At 44.5% G+C, this 23,983-nt stretch overlaps 1 protein-coding gene across 3 annotated transcripts in view; it reads left to right on the top strand.

The window, feature by feature from the left end:
• Positions 1–23,027, top strand: part of LOC138487934 (40-kDa huntingtin-associated protein-like) — a 567,453-nt gene extending 544,426 nt beyond the window's left edge. For all 3 annotated transcript variants that reach the window (XM_069614571.1, XM_069614572.1, XM_069614570.1), the window contains one exon: positions 22,729–23,027. In XM_069614571.1, coding sequence (XP_069470672.1) covers positions 22,729–22,810 — 82 coding nt within the window. In that variant the 3' untranslated portion in view covers positions 22,811–23,027. The remainder of the gene's footprint in view (positions 1–22,728) is intronic.
• Positions 23,028–23,983: the final 956 nt, after the last annotated feature.

Below are 23,983 nucleotides of genomic sequence, written 5' to 3'. Positions count from 1 at the left end.
TATTCTCCCACCTTTCTTCTTTGCTACTCCACAACATCCTAACTTGTTTGCCCTTCTACTCTTTCCATTAGTGTTATTAAGTAGCTTAAGGGTCCTATTAGGTGCCATCTAAGTGCCCCATCCTTCCCCTTTCTCCCAAACTCCTTTTCACTACAAGTTACCTTATTCCTCAATAGCTTTATAACCAGCGTGCAGGTGGTGCTGCACCCTATGTAAGCAACCAAGCGTACATTAATAATGGTTCCTGGTAAATGAGAGGGTAAGGGGACTTTGTTACTGTTAACATTAGAAGCCAGATTGAATATGCAGCCTTACCCACAACACTGCATTCCCATGTCTCCCACCCTTTCTGCCCACAAATGGTTATATGTTAGTGTTACAATCCATGCAAGACCCCTGCTTCACATTTCTAAGTTGCTCACATTTTATTTTTGGTGGCCAGGAGTTCTTCTCCCAGTGTGTTCCTTCTTTCTCCAAGTCCTATGTTTATAGCACTCAAAATATTAAAGCAGTGCAGATGTTATCTGTCTCTTTTCTTCAAAGATGACTACAAATCCTGCTGGCAGTTTTCAGACTTTAAGCTTTCTGCTTACGTTTCATCTTAAATCCATTTGCATTGAAATACTACCTAGTATTTATCTGGAAGATAATGGTTGTTCTGAAGCAGTCAAGGGGGATTCAGCTTGTGCCACATCCACACCTATCTCGGTCATTGTGCCATACTTGCACAGACGCAGAGGTGCTAGCAGAAGCAAGAGGTCAGCAGACATGCCGATCATGTGGACACCAGAGCCTTGCATGCTTCTGAGCATGTGCGCCTCAGAGTGACAGACTGCACCATTCAGGATTTGGGAAGTGAAGTAGACAATGCTGAGGCTTCACTTCCCTTAACACTACTGAAGCACGCTTCTCTGCATGCACACAAACTCCTCTCAATGGGGGGGGGGGGTGAGAGGAGGATGTAGCATGGTCTGAGTGTATGGGATGCCACAAAACTGAGGGATGGAGGTGGAACTAAGAAAGCAAAACTATGCAACAGTTCTGATGCTGCATGTGTGGGGGCACTGGTGCTTGCCATTTGGGCACCTCCCCACCATGCACACACTATCTTGCTTTCTGGTTTTGCATCCTGAACTATGCTGCGCCCTGCCTAACCGCGTATATCACCCTTCAACTCTCATGGTGATCACTAACTTAACCCTGAACTTTCATCATTGCAAATGAACAGCTCACTCATAAGGCATGGTGCTCCCAACAGTCTGTTATGGCCTTTATCCTTGGCATTGGCTAGAGGTGACTGATAGTGAGACACTAACCAGGTAAATTGGCTCCCACCAAACAATTAGAAGGCTGGACCTATCAAAGAGGACTGTTAATAGAGGAAACAGCAAAAAACACATTTACGCACGCTATCTGGAAATCTTGTTGTTCCCTTCTTAAAAAATGTTTTGCAGCTCTCACGGATTCCCTGATTGTATCACTTCCACATACGTTATTGTAGCTTTGAAGTATTGCTTAATACTGTTGAGTGATCCCTGAGGAAAGTCAATTTTTGCTCTTTCTGCCTTGAACTATGGTGTTAGCCTCCCTGATCTACCTTGATGCAGTTCCTCATATTGTGTATGTTCTGTTTTATTCTCACAACTCTTGATCTGCAATGTTGAAACCCTGTAATAACGCATCTCATTTTGTGAATGACTTTTTGTCGCTATTTGAAATTCTGCATCTCATGAACCCCTAAGCTGTTTTTGCTGCACATTCTGACAATTCTGTTTTGTCCTTTACCTTGACCTGGCTACAACATCCAATTTTATTTCTTGCGTTCTCCCACACCATTTCTGTTTCACACTTGTTTACCGTTGGTTCCCAGACTCTGGTGCTGGACAGTTGGATACTTTACTGTTTCCTGAAACTTGGAGCCAATCTAAAAATGGTATTGTTTCTGCCATACAAATGTTGCTAGTTGTATTGTTATTGTTTCATGGACTCCCTTCTTGGCATGAAAGACCAGTTGGCAAGTGTTAAAATTAATACAAAATTACACGGGTGTATGCAGGTTTTGAGGCATAGTAATGTAAATGCTTGTTTTGTCTAATGTCCCCCCGCGTGCCCTCCTCTTCCCTGATTTGTTACTTGCACTGTCCGAAATGTCGCCAGGCTAATTAAGATAGTTATTTTTCACATTCTGAATTGTTTCAAGGACTTGTAAGAATGTAACTGTATTTCTCCCATGTTCCCTCCTTCCTTGAAGCACTTTGACACACATTGTGTATAGGCGCTATACAAATAAACCATTCAATTCAATTATACAGGGTATCCAGGCCAACCCTTCTGGGTCCCTGCACTAAGGCAGAGAGCAGACACAGGAGCATGTACACACACTCACAAACCCCAATGACGCCCATTGCGAGGGGGGGGGGGCAGGTACAAACCCCATGATGATGCCTATAATCCTAGAACCGATGCATCTGGAGAGCTCTTCCAACCTCCTAGCCACACTGAAACAATTGGTGTAGGAATAGATGTCTATTCCTTCAAATTAGAGACCTCTATTTAGATACATTTCTTCCTTTGATACAACCGCTGAAGGAAGCATTCGGAAGAGTGAGTCAGACTCTCACAAACCAAAGGAGCTCCGTGGATACATTCTACAACAAACAACTCTCCTTGCCGATCAAAGGTTTCTTGGAGTATTGATGCTGAGAAAGAGGGACTCAGTTCAAAGAAGGCAATGTCCTCTGAGCCCAGAATGGGAGGAAGGGAACTTACACATATGTCCAGGAAATATTTAAAATCCAAAATTGCAGTAGATCCTAATCTAAGATCATTCTTGGGCTACCCCCTTCCATCCCACATGGCCCATTCCCAGACAGTCCAGCCTACACTGCACAGGTGCAACCCATCTCCCTAAGCATCTACCAAGTGGAGGAGAGAGACCATACCATAAAAGCTAGATTACTCAGTCAGGGGGTGTCAGTTTTCATGAAGCAGGTTGAGGTGTTCGTTTGGGAGAATTCGGCAAGCTGATAGTGACTCGTGGAAAGCTGAAAGAGACTGTTAGAAGGAGAGAGTTACCATCTGAAAGAGCGTTACATTGAGGAGGTTGGAGGGAAATTGTTGCCATTTGGAGAGAGTTCCACTCAGACGGTTGAAGGCCGAAATAGCATTGGGGAAGGCGTACAGAGAAAAGCTAGACGGGAAGTTAGTTGCAAGGCCTGAGGAGGTGGGAGGGAGAGCAGGCAAAGATCCCTCCGAGCCAGAGAACCAGGGAAACTTTTGGGGCCAAGTCCCACTGGGCAGACTTTAGAGGCAAGAGGCAGTACCATGTGGTGCAATGTCACTGACAGAGATAGGTAGCAAGCAGGGGTGTGACCCAGGAACCAGGTCCCTTGAACAGGGATTAGTCAGCTGATGGTGAACTCCCCAACCTCCTCCCTGAACTCCCTGAATCCTGGGAGAGTGGAGCAGCAGACAGAGAGGCCCCCATCTGTCTTCAACCCTACCAAGCAATGACATGTGAGCCTCAAAGAGCCCTTCCCACCCTCTCTGTAGAACCAGGAATCAGAAGACCGAAACCAGGGTGTTCCACTTGGCATTAGAATGCAGCTAGGATGAGCCCAAACCGGAACTTTGTAAGAGACCTTTTCTTTGCTCACTACTCATTTCAGATTTCACATTCGGTTTTTGTTTCATTGGACCAATTTGGAGAACCCTTTTCTGTGCCATGTCATGATTGTTTCTTCTTCACTGATACTCCGCTGAACTCAACCTTACTTTTTAGTTAATTATCCTGCCCACTGTCAGTTATAGTTAAACATTTCACCATCCGTTACCTGAACCACATTAAACTTTGTTTAATAAAACACTTGGATTATTCCAAACAACTTGTCTTATGTTGTATCCATACTGAGCACATTCAGGGACAGTCCACAAATCCAGTAATCGCCTTCTGGGGCACATGTACTTGTTGAAGTAATTTAAATCCTAAATCTGTTCCTGTTTCCCAGATTCCTAACCAGCCTCACACTGGCTATGGTGCCATAGCGACCAAAAGCCGGAACACTCCAGAGTGGCCACAACGTACACCCGGTCTTGTTCCAAACTGTTACCAAATCCTTCTTTTTCTCTGCTCATTCCGTCATCTTCTGGTACCTTTTCAACCCAATACAACTTGACTGTAGTGTGATGTGCATTCTAATTACCTCATAGAGGGTCTCTGTATCATGAGAGAGACAATTGCACTTAATCTTAAACCGGATTACACCAATAGGATTCCTCCTTAAGGAGTAAGGATTCTGTTGGTCACAAAAAAAGTACAAAAGCATGAGCACGTCTAGCACTTCATCTGCCAGCAGAGGTCGTTTTTGCTATTGCTTATGTTTCTTCTGAGTCTACAAGAATCCACCCACAAAGTATAGGATAGGGGACCCATAGTGTTGAGTTTGTAAAATTTGATACATTGCACACTTAACATGCGATCCCAAGTAAGGCTGGCCTCTTTGATTGTGATTGGTCTTTGGAGCTATCCCGCAATCTTATGGCAGTGGAAGAGCATGCCGAATATTTTATTCTCATACACGAGTGAAATACATCAAGGGTGCCCTGTCAACAACGGGACCCTCCAGAGGAACATAGTAGAACACTTACACTGTGAAAACATAAAAATTGCTATGAGGCTGGGAAGCCCAAAGGAAACGCACCAACACAGGTTACAAAGAACATAGAGGTGCTTTATTTTAAAAGCTACAACAGTTACCAAAGTCAATTGACAAACGGATAGCTATTCGGCTCTCAGAGTAACGTAACAAACTTCAACGAAGGTTCGATGCATTAGTAGAGAGACCGTACATTGGAATATTTGGGTCTTTTATACGTTTTGTCCAGCCTTTGGCCAACCCTCTCGTGGGTTAACCATTCTTGGGATCAGGCCTAGGGTTCCTTGCCAGGTCAATCCTATAATGTATGCATTTTGATCGGTTCCGCTGATACAGTTGTTCATTTGCACGTAGGTCAGTAATAGGACAAGGTCTCAATTCGCGACCCCGACAAGTGGCCTGCAGGCATATTAATTATTCGTGTGTGCGGAGGTCACAACGGACAGAATCTCACTCAGAATGTCATTCAGCCTCCATTTTGATGTTCTGGGTGACTTCCACATTACAAGAGAACCTAAAATGGCGGCTAAATCCAAGATGGCGACTTACATTACTTTTCGTTAAGGTCAAGACCTTGCAGCGGAGTCTATTTACATTATATTTTAGACAACTTGGCGTAGGCCAATACATATTCAATTACTGCGATAGGAGGCATAATATTATTTCATTTCCAACAGACCCTCCTTTTGGCCTATGCCAAGTGCTAATATCATTTCTAATACTTTTGCAAATAACTCCATGTATTGTCATCCATACATCCCGAATCATTGTCTGTAATATCTATAGCCATTAGGTCGTTCATCAGAACCTCTTGTAACACAAACTCTTTGGATGCTGTATCTGGGGCATATATTCTATTCCCTATTGTGCTCACTGCTTGGGCACAACATCCCCCTAGCATACCACATATACTCTGAAGACATTGAAAACAGCAACAAAGAAATAGCAGGATCCCCAAAATAACCAAAATAACAGAAAGCACCTTCCAGCCCCAAGGTCGTAAAGAATCCCAGAACCAGGTGCTAAGATTCCAATCTCCTACAGGGATATGTACTTCAGAACTAAGGATATGCAAGTTCTGTATTGCTTTAAAAATTGTCGGCGATGAATCTGGTGCGAAAACACAGCAAGCGGACCCCACCAATTTGCATACTCCACCTCGTTCTGCCAGAATGACATCTAATGCCATCCGATTTTGGAATGCTACCAATCTTATTGCTTTTTGTTCTAGTGTCATATTGTAGAGTATGTCCGTGGTCCGGTTGATCGTTCTCTCCAGTACCCTTGCTAATCCCCTAATGTTCTCAGAGTTTGTTATTTGTCCCCAAAAGGGCACAACTGATTTTGCTATATCGCCCAATACTTGCCCAGGGGTATCTCCGTTCTTGTCCCGCCGTGGGCGAGCCTTAGAAACCTCCAATGTACCAGCTACAAATACCCCAGGTAACAGGATTCCTAAATAACAGGTTCCCTGCCAATCCTTCGGCAACCAGGGAAATGCTAAACTACCACAAACAAAATAAACAGGCCCCCCTACATACAGAGGCCTGTTTTCTCCAGTCAAATTTACGGTGTTCATACAACCTTCAAAATCTCCCATTGGCCGAGTGCCATTTCTTTGTACACAAAAGGGGACCGAGTCAGGGCTATGATTTATAGAGTAAGAAGGAGGCACGGCGTCCTTATTGCCTATCGGAGCCATTTTAAAGGAAATTAGAGTTTGAAAAGGAAGAGACAGTTTATCAGACGGCCTAATAGAAGCGACATTAGGTTTACTTCTATTTGCAAAAAGAGAGCATCCCAGGGGAGTTCATTCACGTTTCTCGAAATCATTCAAATTAGTTCCATCAAAGTTCCCTGAGATGCTATCATTCCAACGGCCAAAGAATAGTGCTTTAAGAGAGGCATAGCAAGCAGTCGTTAAAGGTAAAGGGTGAATATACCATCCTAGCCCCTTGTTCCCATGTTGCGGTAAATGAGTGCAAATCCAACAATTACTCTTTATTAAAATTGGCATGCGTTGCATTCATTACTATCATCAGAGTATTATTATGATACTTTTGTCTATGCTGGGAGTCTCTAGGGGACAGAGTGTGAAGGTGTACAGAGGGAGTCAAAGCAGGTGGTACAATCTCGGTCGGTAGTAGAGGTTTTAGAGGATAGATTTCTTCAAAGTACCAAAGTCCTACAGCAGTAATTGCAAAAATACCAATTATCATTATCAAAACACAGCAATACGTTTTCGGGGCCCAGGCACATTGTTCATTGTCCAGGTTGGTCACCCCCTTATTCACAAGTCCAGTACGGGGAGCAGCAGTGGAGGTGGCAGGCATTGTAGTTCCTCAATCGACGACCCCAATGTTCGTTGCTGGCGACGCTACGGCCGTGCGATTTCTTAGTCCTTCCCAACCCTAGCCAGCAGAATCCCTTTTTCTTCCTGTTGTTCAACAGAAACTTTCTTATACAAAAGAAAACTTTCAATCACTTCTCTTTCCCAAATGCACGAAAAGACCCGTGCCGTAGTTCTATTTCCTTCGTCGAAGGTTGTACCTGGTGGTACCCAAGATTGTTTGATCCGAAAATAAGGTGTCGTCACTTCCTGAGGGAAGCGACGTGTCAGAGGCGACGGAAGTCGCAGAACTTGAAACAGTGTTTTCAGGAAGTGATTTTTCAAGAGAGTGCGGAGACGAAATGGACTGTTCCCCAAGCTCCACGGGCTCAGAGAACTTCTCCGACAGCGCTGTTTGCTACTCCAAGATCAGGGACTGTAGCATCAGCGAGGGGATCTGCTTCTTCTGTAACATGTGGCGTCGGGTGAGGAAGTTTCTTGACATGCGTCGCGTGGATCCAGTGTTTCTTCCCAGCCACCCGCACTGCGGTCCGGGTGACCAACAGCACCTGGTAGGGTCCCTTCCAACGAGGAGCGAGACAGGAAGACCTTTCGTAGGCCTTCACTAGGACCCAACTTCCAGGCTGTATATCGTGTCCTGGGCCCGTGAACCGTACAGGTAAAGCTGAATATACCTGGTGATAAATGAAATACAGGTTTTTAGTTAACTGGTTACAGTAGTCTACAAGCAATACATTTTCCACCTCTCTCAGGGCTTTAGGTTTTGGGAGACCCCAAATGTTAGCAGGTCTCCCCATCACTACCTCAAATGGAGAAAGCCCAGTCTTAGTTTGAGGTGTGGTACGCATAGCCAATAATACAATAGGTAAGGCATCTGGCCATTTCAGTTTGGTATCGGCACATGTTTTTGCAAGCTTATTCTTTAAGATACCATTATGTCTTTCCACCAACCCAGCACTTTGAGGATGTCTGGCTGAGTGAAATCGTTTCTCAATATGTAATGCTGTGCATATCTGCAAAATTACTGCTGCAATAAAGTGGGGACCATTATCCGACTAAATTATCCTCGGGAGCCCAAATCGAGGAAAGAATTCTTTTACCATAATCTTTGCAGTGGTCATGGCGGTATCATCTTTAACGGGGAAAGCCTCGACCCATTTACTAAAGGCACAAATAATTACAAGAACATATTTCAGATTGTTACACCGTTCCATCTCAATAAAATCAAAGTGAATGACCTCGAAGGGAACAGAAGGGGGCCCAAAGCTTCCCCTTGGAGTTACTGTCCCCTTACCCACATTGTGCTGTAAGCAGATCATACAGTTCCGAACATGACGTCTTGCAGTCTCCAGAATCTTGTTATTCACCCAAACTTGTTCTAACATTTTCGTGATCTGCTGAGCACACACATGTGTAGGACCGTGTGCCATCGTAACCATTGCCAGTACATATGAATCGGGGAGCAACCATTTTCCTTCAGATGTATCCACCCAACACCCATCATCATCTAGTTTCCCCATTCCTTCGGCCCACCTTTTAAATTCTTCTGTTGTGGCATCAGTTTGAATATCTCGCACAGACCCAATACCTTCATCCATTATATAAGCATCTTTCATTTCCCTCAGAGCATACATGTCCGTGCTAAGGTCTGTGGCCGTTTGCCTGGCTATCAGGTCCGCAAAAGCGTTCCCTTTTCCCACATCATCTATGACCTTACGATGTGCTGCACATTTCATGATCGCTAACTGCCTAGGGAGCGAGAGTGCCGAGAGCAATTGCACTATCAAGGGGCCATGCTGAATCTTGGTCCCATGTGAGGTCAGGAACTCTCTTTCCGACCAGAGCCTCCCAAAGTTGTGAGCCACCCCAAAGGCGTACTGGCTATCAGTATATATATTTACTATACGCCCTTCGGAGAGTTCACAAGCTCGGGTCAATGCTATAATCTCTGCGGCCTGCGCGGAGTTATGCGAAATTCTCTTAGTTTCAACAACTTTACTCAATGTAGTAACTGCGTAAGCAGCTGTAGATGTACCATCTGAAAGTTTGAAGCAGGAGCCATCACAAAACAGCTCCCCTTCTGCATTGTCCAAAGGAGTATCTATAAGATCTATCCTGCCCTTCGTTTCTTGTTCAGTGGTATACAGGCAGTCATGTAATTCTTCGTCACCGCAAACAGTGTTTTGCGGGAAAGGTAAGAGTTCAGCCGGATTAAGAACACAACACCAGCAGGGATCATTGTCAATATTGTCGTTACATCAGGCACGATTGGGAATTGTGGGGCGACAACTCTGTTAATAGCACGAAGATCAATTATGAACCGGTATGGCATTTCATTGTCGCCTTTCTTATATACAGGCAAGATCGGACTGTTACACAAACTACCTGTAATCTCCTCGATCACCCCACGATGCACAAAATCGGAGACAATGCATTTCAAAGCACGCTCGCCCTCAGCTGATATTTTATACCGCGGAATGCGTGGTAGTTTAACTCCATGTTTCAAAACTATTTTGACGGGCTCAATCTGTAGTACCCCGACATCATTGTCGTCAACCGCCCATAAACATTCCGGGACAATGCTAAACTCAGGAGGTAAAGGTCGAATCAGAAACTGAGAATTAGGAAGTTGCTGTGGTGAAACCGTCAGCCGTACTCCATCAGAGGAACAATGAATTACTGCATTCAATTTCTTTAACAAATTCAACCCCAGCAAATTCTCTCCACAGTTCGAAGTCAAAAGAAAAGGGCAATGGTCCGTAAAGGTACCCAAAGAAACGGACACCGGTGAAGAAACCGGACAGACAATTGATATACCAGAAAACCCTACGGAAACATTTGTTTGCCCTGACAGTGGAATGTTTGGAACCCGAGAATGATCAATGGAGCACTTCTGTGCTCCAGTGTCAATCAAAAACTGGTGTTTCCTATTCCCTACTAATAATTCAACGTAGGGGCCTCTCTGGTTAACGGGAATAGGTGAAGTTTCCAAACCCTGCTTCGGGCAGGCCTAATGAAATAGAGTATCGTCAGAAGGAAGCTCTTCAGAAAGGTAGGCAGCAGAAGGGTGATCAAATATGTTCCTCGAGTCCACACTCGAGGTCTGATTTTCCCGTGAAAAAGGTTGCTGAGGATCTTGCAAAAACTGACCTCTATCAGGGCCCCCTGCTCCAGGGCGGCCCCTAGGTCGTCTACCCATACTCCCAAACGCACTGTTTGACCTTTGTCGAAGGACGGGGCACTGTGCTCGCCAGTGACCTTCCTGGCTGCAATAAGCACATTGATTAATATTCACAGAACCCAAAGGAGCATTTCCTTTTGGGAGATACTGACCTCTGGTCTGTGTCGTGCCTTCTCTGGGGTTTCTAACAATTTGTTGCAATAATACTTTGGTTTTCAAATCTCCTTTCCTCTTTTCTATTTTCTCCTTCTCATTATTAACACGGTTCTCATAATTCTGAGCCATGTGCAAAACCTCAGATTGAGATTTTGCCTGCCAAGCGCTCTCAGAGGACATAATCTGTGACTGGATGTCGGGCAACAATCCACGTACAAATTTGTCCACAAACAACCTTTTCCCAACCTCTGTACCCAAATCCTGCCCACTGAAGTCAGAAAATACCTGCTCGAATCTGTTAAAGAATTCGGTGGCGCCTTCAGTTTTCCCTTGAACACAGGCCGTAAGCTTGTCCCAAATAATTCTTTTCTCTGGAATTATAGTTCTTAATTTTGCGACAATTCTATCAGGCAAAGTAAGTATTACCTGAGGTGGTTTCTCACCTGCTGGTCTTTCCCCATCAATCCTAATCATATTAGCCCACGTATCTCCCAACCCTGGCACATCGTCTATTGTCCGAACCTGCTTCCATACATCTACGGGTAGGAGTACAGGGAATAGCAAGTCAATATCACTTAAGGTGAGCACAGAGGACTGCAAGACGGACTCTATCTCTTTGTAAAACCCCGTCGGGTTTTTCCTGATATCGGGAACTGATTGTCTAATAGTGTTCACTTCCTGTCGTAAAAACGGGACGTGAACGAATTGTGATACATAATGCGCAGGGATATCCACAGCGGGTGCACCAGTCCCAGCGTTAGCGGGAATCTCAACCTTTGGGACGAAGGTCGGAGGAACCTCTCTCATAGGCAACTGAGATATAGGTACCTCCGGCCGCTTACTAAGCAACAGAGCCAGGTCGAGCGCTAAGGCAGCCGAAGAAGTGTTGGGCGAAAAAGCCCTTTTACAAATCCCCAACAATTCTATGGGGCAACTAACCTTTTTTCTTACACATTCTTCTTGCAGGTACTGTACCATTACCTGAATTACCTTTCTTTGCATTTCTACTGTATACTGACTATACGTGTCATATACTTCATCTGGCGGAATCGATGAATCCGAGATCCATCGAATCGCATCTTTGGTACAAATTCGTACTTCCTCAGGTGCCGATCTACGACACGGAAGGAACCGTTTCTGTACATACATACTATCGTCTTCGTCATCCTCATCTCGTGACTTTTCAAAGTCCTTCCTATACTCAAACAATTTTTCAACATGACCATATACTTTCTGCTCTGTGTCCCTCGAAAGTGCCAAAGCATTTAGATCTCTTACTCCTTGTGGAAGATCCGAATTTTGTAATCTACCCCACATCACACATAAATGAGTCCCCAAACCTTCGATAAAAACATTTTTCTCGGGAAAACTGTTCAAATTAGATAATGTGGAAAAAACATCAACTTTATTACCTTTCTCCATACAGTGCTTAGCCCATGCAAACAATTCCTGTTTCTTATCTGCAGAAACAGTATTACGAGTGACGATCTTTGATCCTGCACCTTGATCAACTACAGTCAATACTGGACCACTCGGGAGCGGAGGTGCAGGTAAATTTAATAAAGGTGCAACTATCGGCGCAGGAGGAAGGGGCGGTGCGATAGGTGGAGGAACAACAACTAGAGGAATAGGAACAATAGGTTGTACAGGGGGAACAGGAATAACAGCAGGAACAACAGCAGGAATGGGCAGAGCGCCCAAGAAAGGATCATACGGAGGTGGCGCAGAGGCACCAGGCCTGCGTTCGTTTCACAATTTTTCAATAAATTCTTCAGAAACATGAAAATCTTTAGAGGGGTAAATTTTCTGGATTCCAAGTGAAAAAGCCCTATCGATATTTTTAACTGATTCTGAATGTTTTTCTTTATCATATAACAACGCTTTTTCGGCATTTGTTTGATGACGGCGTGCATGTTTATCCCTACTTTTAAGCTGCTGTAACGCTTCTTTTTTCCAGTTCTGCAAAACATCAAAGGCTGCAGGTCTAGCCTTCTTTTTTAACAAGACCGATTCTAGGTATTCAATACGGGAGATCTCAAAACTGCCACTGATTGGCCACTGAAATTCGGAGGCATGCCTGGTCTGTCTGTGCCAAATATCATTAAATACTATACTACCAATGCCATACTTACAGTACATAGTACATGCCGGCGACCCCTCCTGTGGTGCCGGGCGGCTAAATTCCAAAGATTGTTGATCGCTGCGGAACAGTGCCCTAAAGCAGCTAGACAATTTCCCAGGCATTTCACAAAAAATTGGTGTTACCTGGTCAATAATTGTGTCTGCAGATACAATACGCCAAATTCAAATTGTCAGGGTTAAATTAAGAGCCGGGTCACGACTGCACCTGACCAAACCTAAGGAGGACCGTACGGTTTATCAAAGAACTTACCTAACAAATTTTACCTTGTGTTTGGTGGTTTCGACAAATCTGCCCGCCTCAAAAAATGGACCCTCGTCAAGATGCCGTGTCAGACCACACGACTATCGTCCAAGGATCGGATCGTGCAGCGCTGCCGAGGTATCGCGTCTCGTTCGGTCGGGCCCGCAGAATCACACCGTCCGATCCCGGTTCGATAGTCTGCGTCAACCTTCAATGATCCGGCATCAATCTTGAGGGTCCCTATTCGGGCGCCAACTGTGAAAACATAAAAATTGCTATGAGGCTGGGAAGCCCAAAGGAAACTCACCAACACAAAGAACATACAAGTGCTTTATTTTAAAAGCTACAACAGTTACCAAAGTCAATTGACAAACGGATAGCTATTTGGCTCTCAGAGTAACGTAACGAACTTCAACGAAGGTTCGATGCATTAGTAGAGAGACCGTACATTGGAATATTTGGGTCTTTTATACGTTTTGTCCAGCCTTTGGCCAACCCTCTCGTGGGTTAATCATTCTTGGGATCAGGCCTAGGGTTCCTTGCCAGGTCAATCCTATAATGTATACATTTTGATCGGTTCCGCTGATACAGTTGTTCATTTACACATAGGTCAGTAATAGGACAAGGTCTCAATTCGCGACCCCGACAAGTGGCCTGCAGGCATATTAATTATTCGTGTGTGCGGAGGTCACAACGGCCAGAATCTCACTCAGAATGTCATTCAGCCTCCATTTTGATGTTCAGGGTGACTTCCACATTACAAGAGAACCTAAAATGGCGGCTAAATCCAAGATGGTGACTTACATTACTTTTCGTTAAGGTCAAGACCTTGCCGCAGAGTCTATTTACATGATATTTTAGACAACTTGGCGTAGGCCAATACATATTCAATTACTGCGATAGGAGGCATAATATTATTTCAATTCCAACAACACTTGTCTGAGGCAGGATTGTAGTTTCTTGATTAAAGCTCCCTACGTCTCAGTTGCCTTTCTCACCTGTGGATCCTGCATTCTCTTGTGTATCCCTGATTCTGGTACAGTAAATATTTTCTGAAAAACATTTTGTTGCTCTTTTGAGGTAGGTCTGTGCTATGTTAATGCCTAAACATTTAAAATTGGAAAGGTATATCTGCCAACCTTGCTCCCTTACCAACTCCCAATAATCGGGCTCTTGTCACATCATCATAGCTGGATGATACAGAAGCCATTCTTGCACTCTTAGCTTATTTTCTTTGTCACTTGAGATGATGGTGAACGAGGATTTTGAAACAAACGGCTGGTCCTTCTATGTGCAATATGTATGCAGCTGTGATCTGTCTTGGTCTAAAATCCTGCACAACGCAATATTGTCAATTTTTCTTTCTTCTGGTGACAGTCTGTTATTTGCATTTGTGCTGCAACAGATGTTGGGTATGCTGATGATGAGTACACATAATCTGCTAATATATTACCACATATAGATACTTTTGTTCCTTTAGTCCTTTAGGCACAGCCCAGAATTTTCAAGTTCCATACAGGACAACATGTTCTAAAAGTGTACACACTGGGTTAGTCCATTATGGAAGCAAACATGGTGTACAGCAAATGTATTACACACAACGAAGAATCGGTGTACATCCTCTCAATTCCACATCAAGTCTTGCTTGATGTTGGTGACCATCAGTTAAGGAAGCTGCTCTGCATTCTCTGCCAAAGCTCTTTCAGACAAGCAGACATAATTGTTTGCATGGGGAAAAGCTTTTTAATTTCCTACTCTTAACACTACCCATTGAAGACACAGTTCTTAGGCTGCAAGTTCCAAATGTTCAAAGATATTGAAAACCTAAAACATAGCTGCTAGCCTTCTCCCTAAAGAGGTACGTAGGGGGTACTTAAAAATGTTGAGGTGACAGTGTTTTATTATGTCTGTCCCGTGACCACACTGACACCATTAGCAAGTCAAAGGTCATTGGAGTCTCTGAAAGGGGAAACTTCAGATTTACTCCTTTTATGTTACTCACTGGAATTGAAGGAAAAGTTAGGAGTCTTGCCTTGCATCACCTGATCTTCCTAATATGCAGAGGGAGTTCTGAATTAGGGTTAATCAGGAGCTGTGACCACAATAACAAACTGAGCTCCACCAAAGTCGACCTACAGCCTTGGTCAAGGTTCTCATCCCAGTAGCATTAACAAGGATCTTGCATGGCTGTCAGTGTGTCACCAATCAATAATTCGATACCTCCAAAATCTTAAAAATCCATACGTTTCTTTCCTCCGTAATAAAGTGTGCGTAAAAAACAAAATGTTTCTCTCCCATCCGCATGTCTTCAGATCCTCCGGTTATGGGATAGGTTGTGGACTTTCGCAAATATCTGGATATGCACACCTAACCTTCCCACTACTCCTGCCTCCCACCCCGACTGTATTGTCGACACTTCTCCTTCCACCAAGTAACACCTATTCTGTACAACAAGGGGGCTTGTTGATTAATGTGGCCACATCTTTTCTTAGTCCATCTTAATAACTTTATTTTTTATAGTGGCCCTGCTGTGCACTGTAGAAGGGAAAGCTAGACCGCTGCCCCTATAAAGCCAGTTGCTACTCTACCATATGCCTTGCTTCATCAGAGGTTTTGATTCCTCATCATAACTTGGTAGTTCTAGAGAGCATGTGGTGTGAAGGCCTCTTATTCGCAGATGGAGCCAAATTTGAATCTAAAAATGTGCATCACCTAGCTCCACCTGACCTGTCCTTCGTGTCCGAAGACAGACTATTGGTAGTTGCATTTTTCCGTCTCAGACACAATAAAGTAGCAAACAGAGTTGCAGGCCTACAAAGAAAACCTGAAAATCTGTGTCCACTTAATTATTCCAAATCCCAGTATGTCTGTTACTGTCAATTCATTAAGGTGCAAATGGAGCACTTGCAGGTCAAAATTAAGATTGCAAAAGCAGCAGCTAAAAGCAGCTGCTGGCTAATCAGCATTAGCATGTGACCAGGAGCTAACACTGGGGAACAAGGAGCTAGTTCCTCAAATGTCACTTACACATAACATGCAAACATAAAATTTTGACTATTATTTATGACCCATTATACTTTAAATGTTGAATAGATGTGTACTTATGTGTATTTATAAATTGTCCTAAATGCACAGTTAAACTCACGTAATGTGTGTTTGGCATCAGTTGGCCTGGGAGCCAAAAGCAATTCGTGGTAGCTGTTGTTATCGAGTTAACCAGGCTCTTGAAGGCGAAAAAAGCAATAGCTAAATAGCTCCCCTCAGTTTTGAACCCTGGGCTCTAATCTACAACACATGCTGGTGGCTCGCTCTGTGGTTCCAACAGGACAACTTATCTTAAATCAAAATCTTGTAGTTTAAAGGCAGTATTTCTGGTGCTAATAAAATATTTTCTATCGGTAGAGGTCAAGAAAATACTGGCTTATACCTAAAACACCTGCGCAATGTTTTTGTTGATATCGGGCCTTACCTGACAAGAGATTCTCTGTATGGTCTAAGTCGCACACTTCAAATGTTAAATTAAGCACCAAGTCAGCAACGATACAGAAGAATGTCGATATAGACATAAAAACAAATATTTGAGTAGCGATCTAATACATTTTACTGGTATATTGGACAGAATCAATGCTGTGGAACCTCTGAATACTGAAGTCCATAGGTTTATGGAAGGGAAGTAAAATGCAATAGGCTAATTAATGAACAGGAATACCAAATGTAAATGCTGACGGACAAAGCAATCATACTCCGCCAATGGGCAAGGTAACTAATCTACAATATGACCTGGGGAAACCACCAAAGACACCTGCTCACAAAACGGGCACAAAGAAGATAAGACACTTACTTTTACAAGAGGTATCCAGAATCCCAAAATAGTGTGTGAAAAGGTTTATTTTACAACATTTTCAGACCCAGGACTCTGATTGTACTGGATGAATGAGTGAACGTTTTCAAAGACATGAAAAGGGAACAATTTCTATTTGCTTTTGGATCCTAATCCATCAGTCCATCTCTCCCTTCCTTTGGGCTCTGCTTCCTGGTGGTCCAATAAGACACTCAGTCATTGGGGTTTCAAGTTGGCCCTGCACTTCTTTCATCGCTTGATTGGTGTGTTTCTGTCACGGACTGTCATAATGCTGAGGTTCAAGGTGGTCTGTTCCACCTGCCAAGCTTGTGAGGCCCAGGCTTGCTTCAAATGATGCCAAACATGTCTGGCTTTTCCAGATCTCGCTAGGCCTGAGACCTTTCTGGGGTAACCCTGGAATTCTGACTTTGGACTATTTAACTGTTGCCGACAGCCATGGATGGCCAGGACACTCTTCCACAGGATACCTTTGTGTCCCTCCTCAACCTCCTGATCTAGTCTAATCTTTATTTTGCATCCTCTATTTTTCATCTTCACACCTCACAATGCTTGGGCCATCTTCACCTCTTATTTTCTTATCCTTTCCCAATTATTTCTCGGCCTTGATGGCTCTCTGCCTTTGGTGACTCAAGGTGTCTGGTCTCCTTCACCATGCTTGCTTCTTCTTTCTTCACACATCACTTCTCTCCGAATCTGTTAACTTTTGGGTGCTCCTGATCTTTCCTGCTTCTTTACTCTTTCTCCCTCCTTCGGTCCTTGCCCTGCTCCAGTTCTTACTATGCCCTTCATCATCTGCTTGCCTTTTTAAATAGCTTCACTGTCTGCCTCCTCCATTTGTTGTTTCTCTTCCAAGGTCTTTCTACGATTCTCTCCTTAGGCCTTTCCACTCTCCTCCCAACGTATCTCACCTACTTTCTGCTCTCTTCTCCAGATCCTTATACTCCACTCTTTCTACTTGTTCTTAACTTTCTGCCCCCCTTACACCTCTTGATGATCTCCTCGTAACTTTCCACTTGTTATGCTTTCTACCCCACGAATCAGGTATTTCTGCCCTTCTCTCTTCTTTGTTACACTTTCTACCTCCACTCTCAACTTCTGCAGCTCTGCCTTCGCCTCCCCTACGTTTTGCTTGCTTCACCTCTCCTTGCCCACCCTTCATCTCTGCCCTGCACCACCTCTGCCTCCTTCCTTCCAACATACACTCCTGGCATGGACTGGAGGCTGCATACATAATAACACAGACCGACTTCCCGGGGCCATGTACTTCGAACCACGTTCATCCGTGGTACTGCTGATTCTAAATGCAGGATGGATTGGCTGTCTGATTTTTTCACCTGTCCTTTACAGTGTCTGAGTCACTCCACACTTCCCGGCGTGGCTCCACAGACCCAAACCTTCACAGTGATTGTCCATCTTGAATTTCACTTTGGTCTGGTATTAACTTCCGCTGATCATCCTCTCTACGGTTTGCTGATCAGGCACTGCTGCTTCTACCCTGCAGATGGTTTCCCTGCAAGTTTGTGGGCTGCCAGCAGCAAATATATGGTGTTTCTCCCCCTGTCAAACCCGCTGTTGATTATTTGCCGTTTGCACACAGGGGGACTCCACAGCGGCTAATTCCCTCGCAGGTCCCATGCTTTCTTGAGAATGGAGCAAATGACAAACCTAGCGAAATAAGGGCATGTTTAGTACACATTTGCTTCACTCCAGACATCTGTTTCTAGGGGACCTTACGGTGAAATGTTGATTAGAGAAGCCAGAACTTTCCAAATTTGTTATGCTTGTAAAGATGGCAGTTTATGGGACAAAGGAGGAAGGGTCAGAGTGACGGGGTGAACAAATCCCTAATGGTTATGTAGTCTTCTTGCAGAGACATGTCCTTTTCCTGTGGTGGATCATAAGTTTTAGGAGACATGATTATGGGAAAGGGTGACTCTTGTTGCTCTCACTCCAACCACTACTTCCCCTTCAAAAGAGTTCCTCCTCTTTGGCCAACAGTTGACTTCCCTGAGTTCTCGCCTAAGATCCCTGGTCTTTTGTCCTTTTGGGGTCCTTTGCTTCTTCTGGGTCAATCTTTCCCCCATCTGTTGGCACCTTGGGTTTTGATGGGGAAGAGCTACATCCTAGGTTGATGGTGGGCTGTGAAGCCGGGGGGGCCTTCCTTTGCCTCCTCTGGCCCTGCATCACATAGCAGGTGGGGGCATACGGCGTCCATGGTCACCCGAGCCCCATCACCCAGCCTGAAACATGCTACTTTGTCCCAGGGTTGACACTTTTAAATCATTGGTGGGGCATAAATGACAGTCCCATATTGCATAGTGAGTGTAAACCTAGCCATATCTGGTGGATTATGGGGACCAACACCTTTAAAGAAAATTTGGTGGGCGATTTGGGAAAGGTGTCCAGATTGTTCTTTCCAATACTTAAGTCTCCAACCATATAATGTTCATGAGCATTGTTGTGAAATGTGCGTCTGACTCGAACATTGGAATCACAGATGTATTTACGCCAGAGTGCATCATTGAGTCAGTGTCTGTGACAGTGTGCCTCCTATCATCCTGCTGATCACTTTTCGGCAAACACTGATAGTTGGTACCCCAGACCTGTCCCCACTACTAACCTCGATACAGTCTTATAATCTCCTCTGGTACTGTCCCAGCCATTTCCAATGTAAACTCTGCCTGTTTTGATTAATTCCATGTCTACCCCAAACAACCCAGCCAGCTATTATCACACCCCTCTTCTTTCTGACTATTCTAAAGTTCTCAAAGGTGTAGCATCCAAAAACATCAGTCAGTACATCAATTCCTCCCTCCAATCTTGGTTCTGCAGCAGACACTGCCCAAAGACAGTGCTCACACACACCACTCTACTCTATGATGAAGTTCCCTGCTTAAATCCGGGGGTGAATGATCGGGCGGAGGGAATGGGGGCAGGTGCTGCTGCACGCTGCGCGATGCTGACTGTAGGTGGTAAATGAAGGATCCCCTGGCTCATCCCACCTCTCCCCAGTAATGTGGCAGGGGATGGTCACATGGGACCTATTAGGTCATCTTCTCCTTTAAGGGGCCTTGTTGCCATAGAATCCCTTATGCACACTGGTTTGCAGTGCCCTGAGAGTGTAACAAAGCATCGAGGATACCCTAATTATATAAACCTCTCGTGTTTTTGGTAAGATGGGAACTGCCATTAGTTTCGCACAGGCAGCACCAGATTCGGAAAAAACAGAGGTCCAACTTGTGAGCGGAGAGGTGCACGCTGGAAAAACATCTGCACTAAAGGCTCTGGCTTGCAAACCAAAGAATGTGAGTTGGTTTGTGGAGCACGTAGATTCAGCATGCTTAGCTCCGTTTATACCCGTTATAGAGAGACAAATTCACGATGGCTGCAAACTGTTTTTCAGCACAGACCATGGAGCCACCCACTGGGGAATAAAGGAGGGGGCGGGGGGAATGAAAGCGATGGGAAGATTGTGGAACAGGAACCGTGAACAGATGTTACCATGGGGAAAAGGGAGGTCATTGGAGCAGTGGCAGGCCCCTATTTAAGGAATATGGTCTATAAAAAGTGTGTGGTTGATTTTAGAGAGTGGAAGCATGGTATAGGAGGCGGGAGAAGGAGTGTAAGGAGGATCTGTGGAGCGGATCAGAAAGCTGGAGGAGGTGAATTGGGAGAGCAGTGCAGAAAGGGGGTGGGAACGAGAAGGAAACAGAAGTGATGAGTGGAGAAGGAAGAGGAACGCACTAATGGTAAAACGTCAAGGAGGACATAGGAGAGGGAAACAAGGGGAACAGAGAGAAGCAGCGCAGAGGCCAGAAGAGAGGGATCCCCTTGGGAACAAGGCTGTCTCGAAATTCAGAAGAGCCATAGGAAAGCTGGGTGGCAGGGACAGAGAGAGGAACTTAGGTCCTGCACCCAGCATCCTGACTTGCTTAAATAGGCTAGAGATTGGCAGCAACTCTGGGGCCTAGCCTGGAGGCCTCTAAGGCATCCATCCCTCTTGCTGCGGGTTGTGCTTAACGCCCAGATCCACTTAAAGCCCTGAGACCATGTTGCAAGATCTCCAGAAAACCAAACGACCAGGACCAGAAGAAGCTGACTGCTTCCAATGAAACCAAAAGCCAAAAAAGAAGTGTAGACACACTTCTACCCCCCCAAACTGGGAGTGGCAGAATTATCATAGGGGCAGGACCCCAGAGGGAGAGACTTTGTTTCAACAAGAGACCTTTTTATCGCTCCAAGACTTTTTCTACAGTCGAACCACAGAGAAGCAATCCTGTGTTTTTATTTGCTTTTTTTTCTATTGAGTGAGCATACTAGGAGACATTATTTTCCACCTAGAGACTTTTCCTTTAGTTATTAGAATTCAGAGAAAGCACACGTTTGTCTTCTAAACTGAGAGGTTGTGGCAGTATTTGGAATATGTAGCATTGGGACTAACCAAACCCTGTATAAAAGTTCAATCTCTTGCATGCGTGTGGTGTTACAGCTCCTTATGACAGCTTTTGCCATTGATAAGGAATTTTCTCTTCAGTATTTTAGTTTTCGGATAGGACTATGTGCTTCATTACAAGTTTGGTGGTATCTCAGCGATAGATCTGGTGAGATCGAGGTACCACCGAGTGGATTTCCCGTTACCTCCAGTTGGTCTGGCGGAATTGCCACTATTACGCCCCATTTATGGAATCCATAGGACACCATGGGGATTACTGCCGGCCGTAATTCTGCTGAAAGGTGGCACAATTACCTCCAGCGTTTTGCTGGAGGTTTTTCCTAAACCGCACCGCCAAAAGCATAATTTGCCGGTGCGGTAATGCACCCGTAACTGTTACCGCTGCATTAACGCCGTTTTGAGCTGCACCGCTCAACTTGTAATGAGGCCCTATGTCTTCAGTAGGTTCTGCCTCCTTCCCCCTCTGACATCCTACTTTGGGGGTGTGCATCCGCATCCTGTTTTTTAGATATTGTGTCGCTCAGAAAAGCTAGTTTTCATAAAAAAAAAAAACAAGGTAAAAACTCATCTCAATGCGTCATATAAAATCAGAGCAAGTTTGCACAGTCTTAGAAAACCTAATATCTATTCTTCTACCCAAGTACGTACTTTACTCTTTCTCGACCGTCATTTGATACTTCCCAATTCAGTCTGTCGCCCATCAAACTGTTGTGCCCTTTGCAATTCTTTCTCACCCCTCAATCTGGTTCCATTGCCCACCTGATTGCCAAACACACCCTGCCAGATGCCTGACCATAATTTCCTTATCCTTTCTGCCTGCTGTCAAATGCAGTGCTGTAACTGCTTCCCTTACCATGCCCTTATCGGGTCCGAATTACTATGCCACTTACCCACCTGTTTGTGGCCTCTGTGCCCTTGCTTCTTTTTGGGGACCCTGCTGACGCAACTGCTCCACCTGGGCCCTATGTATTTTTCCATTGCCTGCCCGTTTGCAAAATGTGTGATGTTTACAAATTCACGCCTCCCCTGTCCACCCAATCACTGTTGCATTCCTCCAAGCCCTTTTGCAACCTGATTGACACAACCTACTTTCTGAAATGTTACCTATATTGTTGTATTAAAAATAAATGTGTCACTGTTTGTGGGATTATCTTGTGACAGTCCTGGTTCTTTTACTAAAAATAAATGGCAATATTTATGCATCCCAAATGTTCACCCAAAATTTCTCCAGCACTGACATTGTTTAAACATTTTCAACTGTAACTAATAAATCCTTTCATAAGGATGGTGGAGTAGAAGTATGTCCGGTCTGCAGACCTCCCATGCTGTATAATAAATGAAGATGGGATAGAGGCCAACAATAGTGAATTGTTTAAAACGCTAGTCTCGATACTTCTCGGTGTGTCATGGTATAGAAGTATTGAAATTACAGAAAGGACAGATAATTCAAGGAACCCTTTCCTTTCCAGTAGATGTAAACCAAACATTCAATAAGTTGTATTAAAATAATGTGTGTGTGCATATATGCAGGTAGAGACAGTAGGCCACTGGATGGGCGTGAGTATTTATACCGGTTATCCATGTATATGCGCCTCTGAATCAGTCGGGTATACCTAAGTTATTGAAATCATTGCTGCAAGTAAGGCAGAAACGATGTACTCCCACTGATCGTGTGTTTCTGTTTTCAGGCCTTTGCTGACCCCAGAACAGAACCATCTGCTGCATCTTTTGCTTGAAGAAATGATCTCTCCGTGGGGCCAGGGTGTCTGAGTCTGGAACTTACATTCCTGTTATCCCCACAGCATCATTGCACTGGTTACCAGCGGACCTTGAAGCACCTCCTGAACGTCTAGTTGATATATGAATTATGTGTGGTCTACTGAAGCAGACTTCTTAACTTGCATTTGTGGGACGTTGTTTTCAACTATGATCACTAATGCAAGCAGTATTTAATGGGGAGTGTACAATAAAGAGTTGTTGAAAAGAAGCGTGATATTACTGATTATTTGCGTTTACTTAAGGTAATGAGTGTTAATATCGAGTTTTTTTTCGAAAGAAGCTAGAACAAAACGAGCATTGCCAAGGTCTGTCGTTTGGGCTTTTGTGTAAGCAGTGTATAAGCATTGGCAACATATGCTCCAGTATCTGCACCACCTCCCATTTATTACACACCTATGGCGAGGTTCTGTAATGTTTGCCAGGGATTGTCATGATATCCTCTGATACTTCTATGACATCAATCACTTAGAATACCTCTGAAAAGGCCAGACGTTCACAACATTGCCAGGAATTGCCATCGAAACAATGGGCATGCCCACGATTGCAATATGGCAGTTATTGCCATCATATGGGCACACTGTCATGTTGTGCAGTCACATGCCTAGCCTCTCGTACCCAATTACGTCCTGTTATTACACCATTGCTATTACTACTTAGTCGTACCAGCACACCATGGCCACATTGCTGCGGGCACTGCTACTGCTTCATTTTTACTTTTCAGTACTGTCCAGTTAGCATGACAACAGATCGATCATGCTCTAGTTGTAATGTCCACATCCACATGCACAGGCACTGAGCTCTGCCCTGGAAGCGAATCGCCCAGTAAGAGCTCTTGTTATGCCTATAGAAGCAGGTAACAGCAGGTTGAATGTTTAGCAGCATGTAGACTTAAGCTAAAAAGACCAGCAGACCGCAAATACAGCAGCATGCAACCTCAAGCAAAGGCATTCTCCAGCATGGGGTCTGGCATGGATTCACATGCTCATGAATATTCCCCGTCGTCAGGCCGGGAATCCTCGGTATAGAAAAAAAAATCAGTATCAGTTTCGTTTCTGATCGGTCTTTCTTAGTAGTAACCAATCACTGGTCTCTGGGTCCTACTGCCCCCAGCCAATGACTGCCCTCTCCCTAAGCCCCGCCTCTGGCAGCCATCCTCAGATTTTT

The sequence above is a fragment of the Ambystoma mexicanum genome, chromosome 9, assembly GCF_040938575.1.
Source record: "Ambystoma mexicanum isolate Mex_15411 chromosome 9, UKY_AmexF1_1, whole genome shotgun sequence".
Taxonomy (NCBI): Eukaryota; Metazoa; Chordata; class Amphibia; order Caudata; family Ambystomatidae; genus Ambystoma; species Ambystoma mexicanum.
This window is presented reverse-complemented; position numbering and strand designations above follow the sequence as displayed.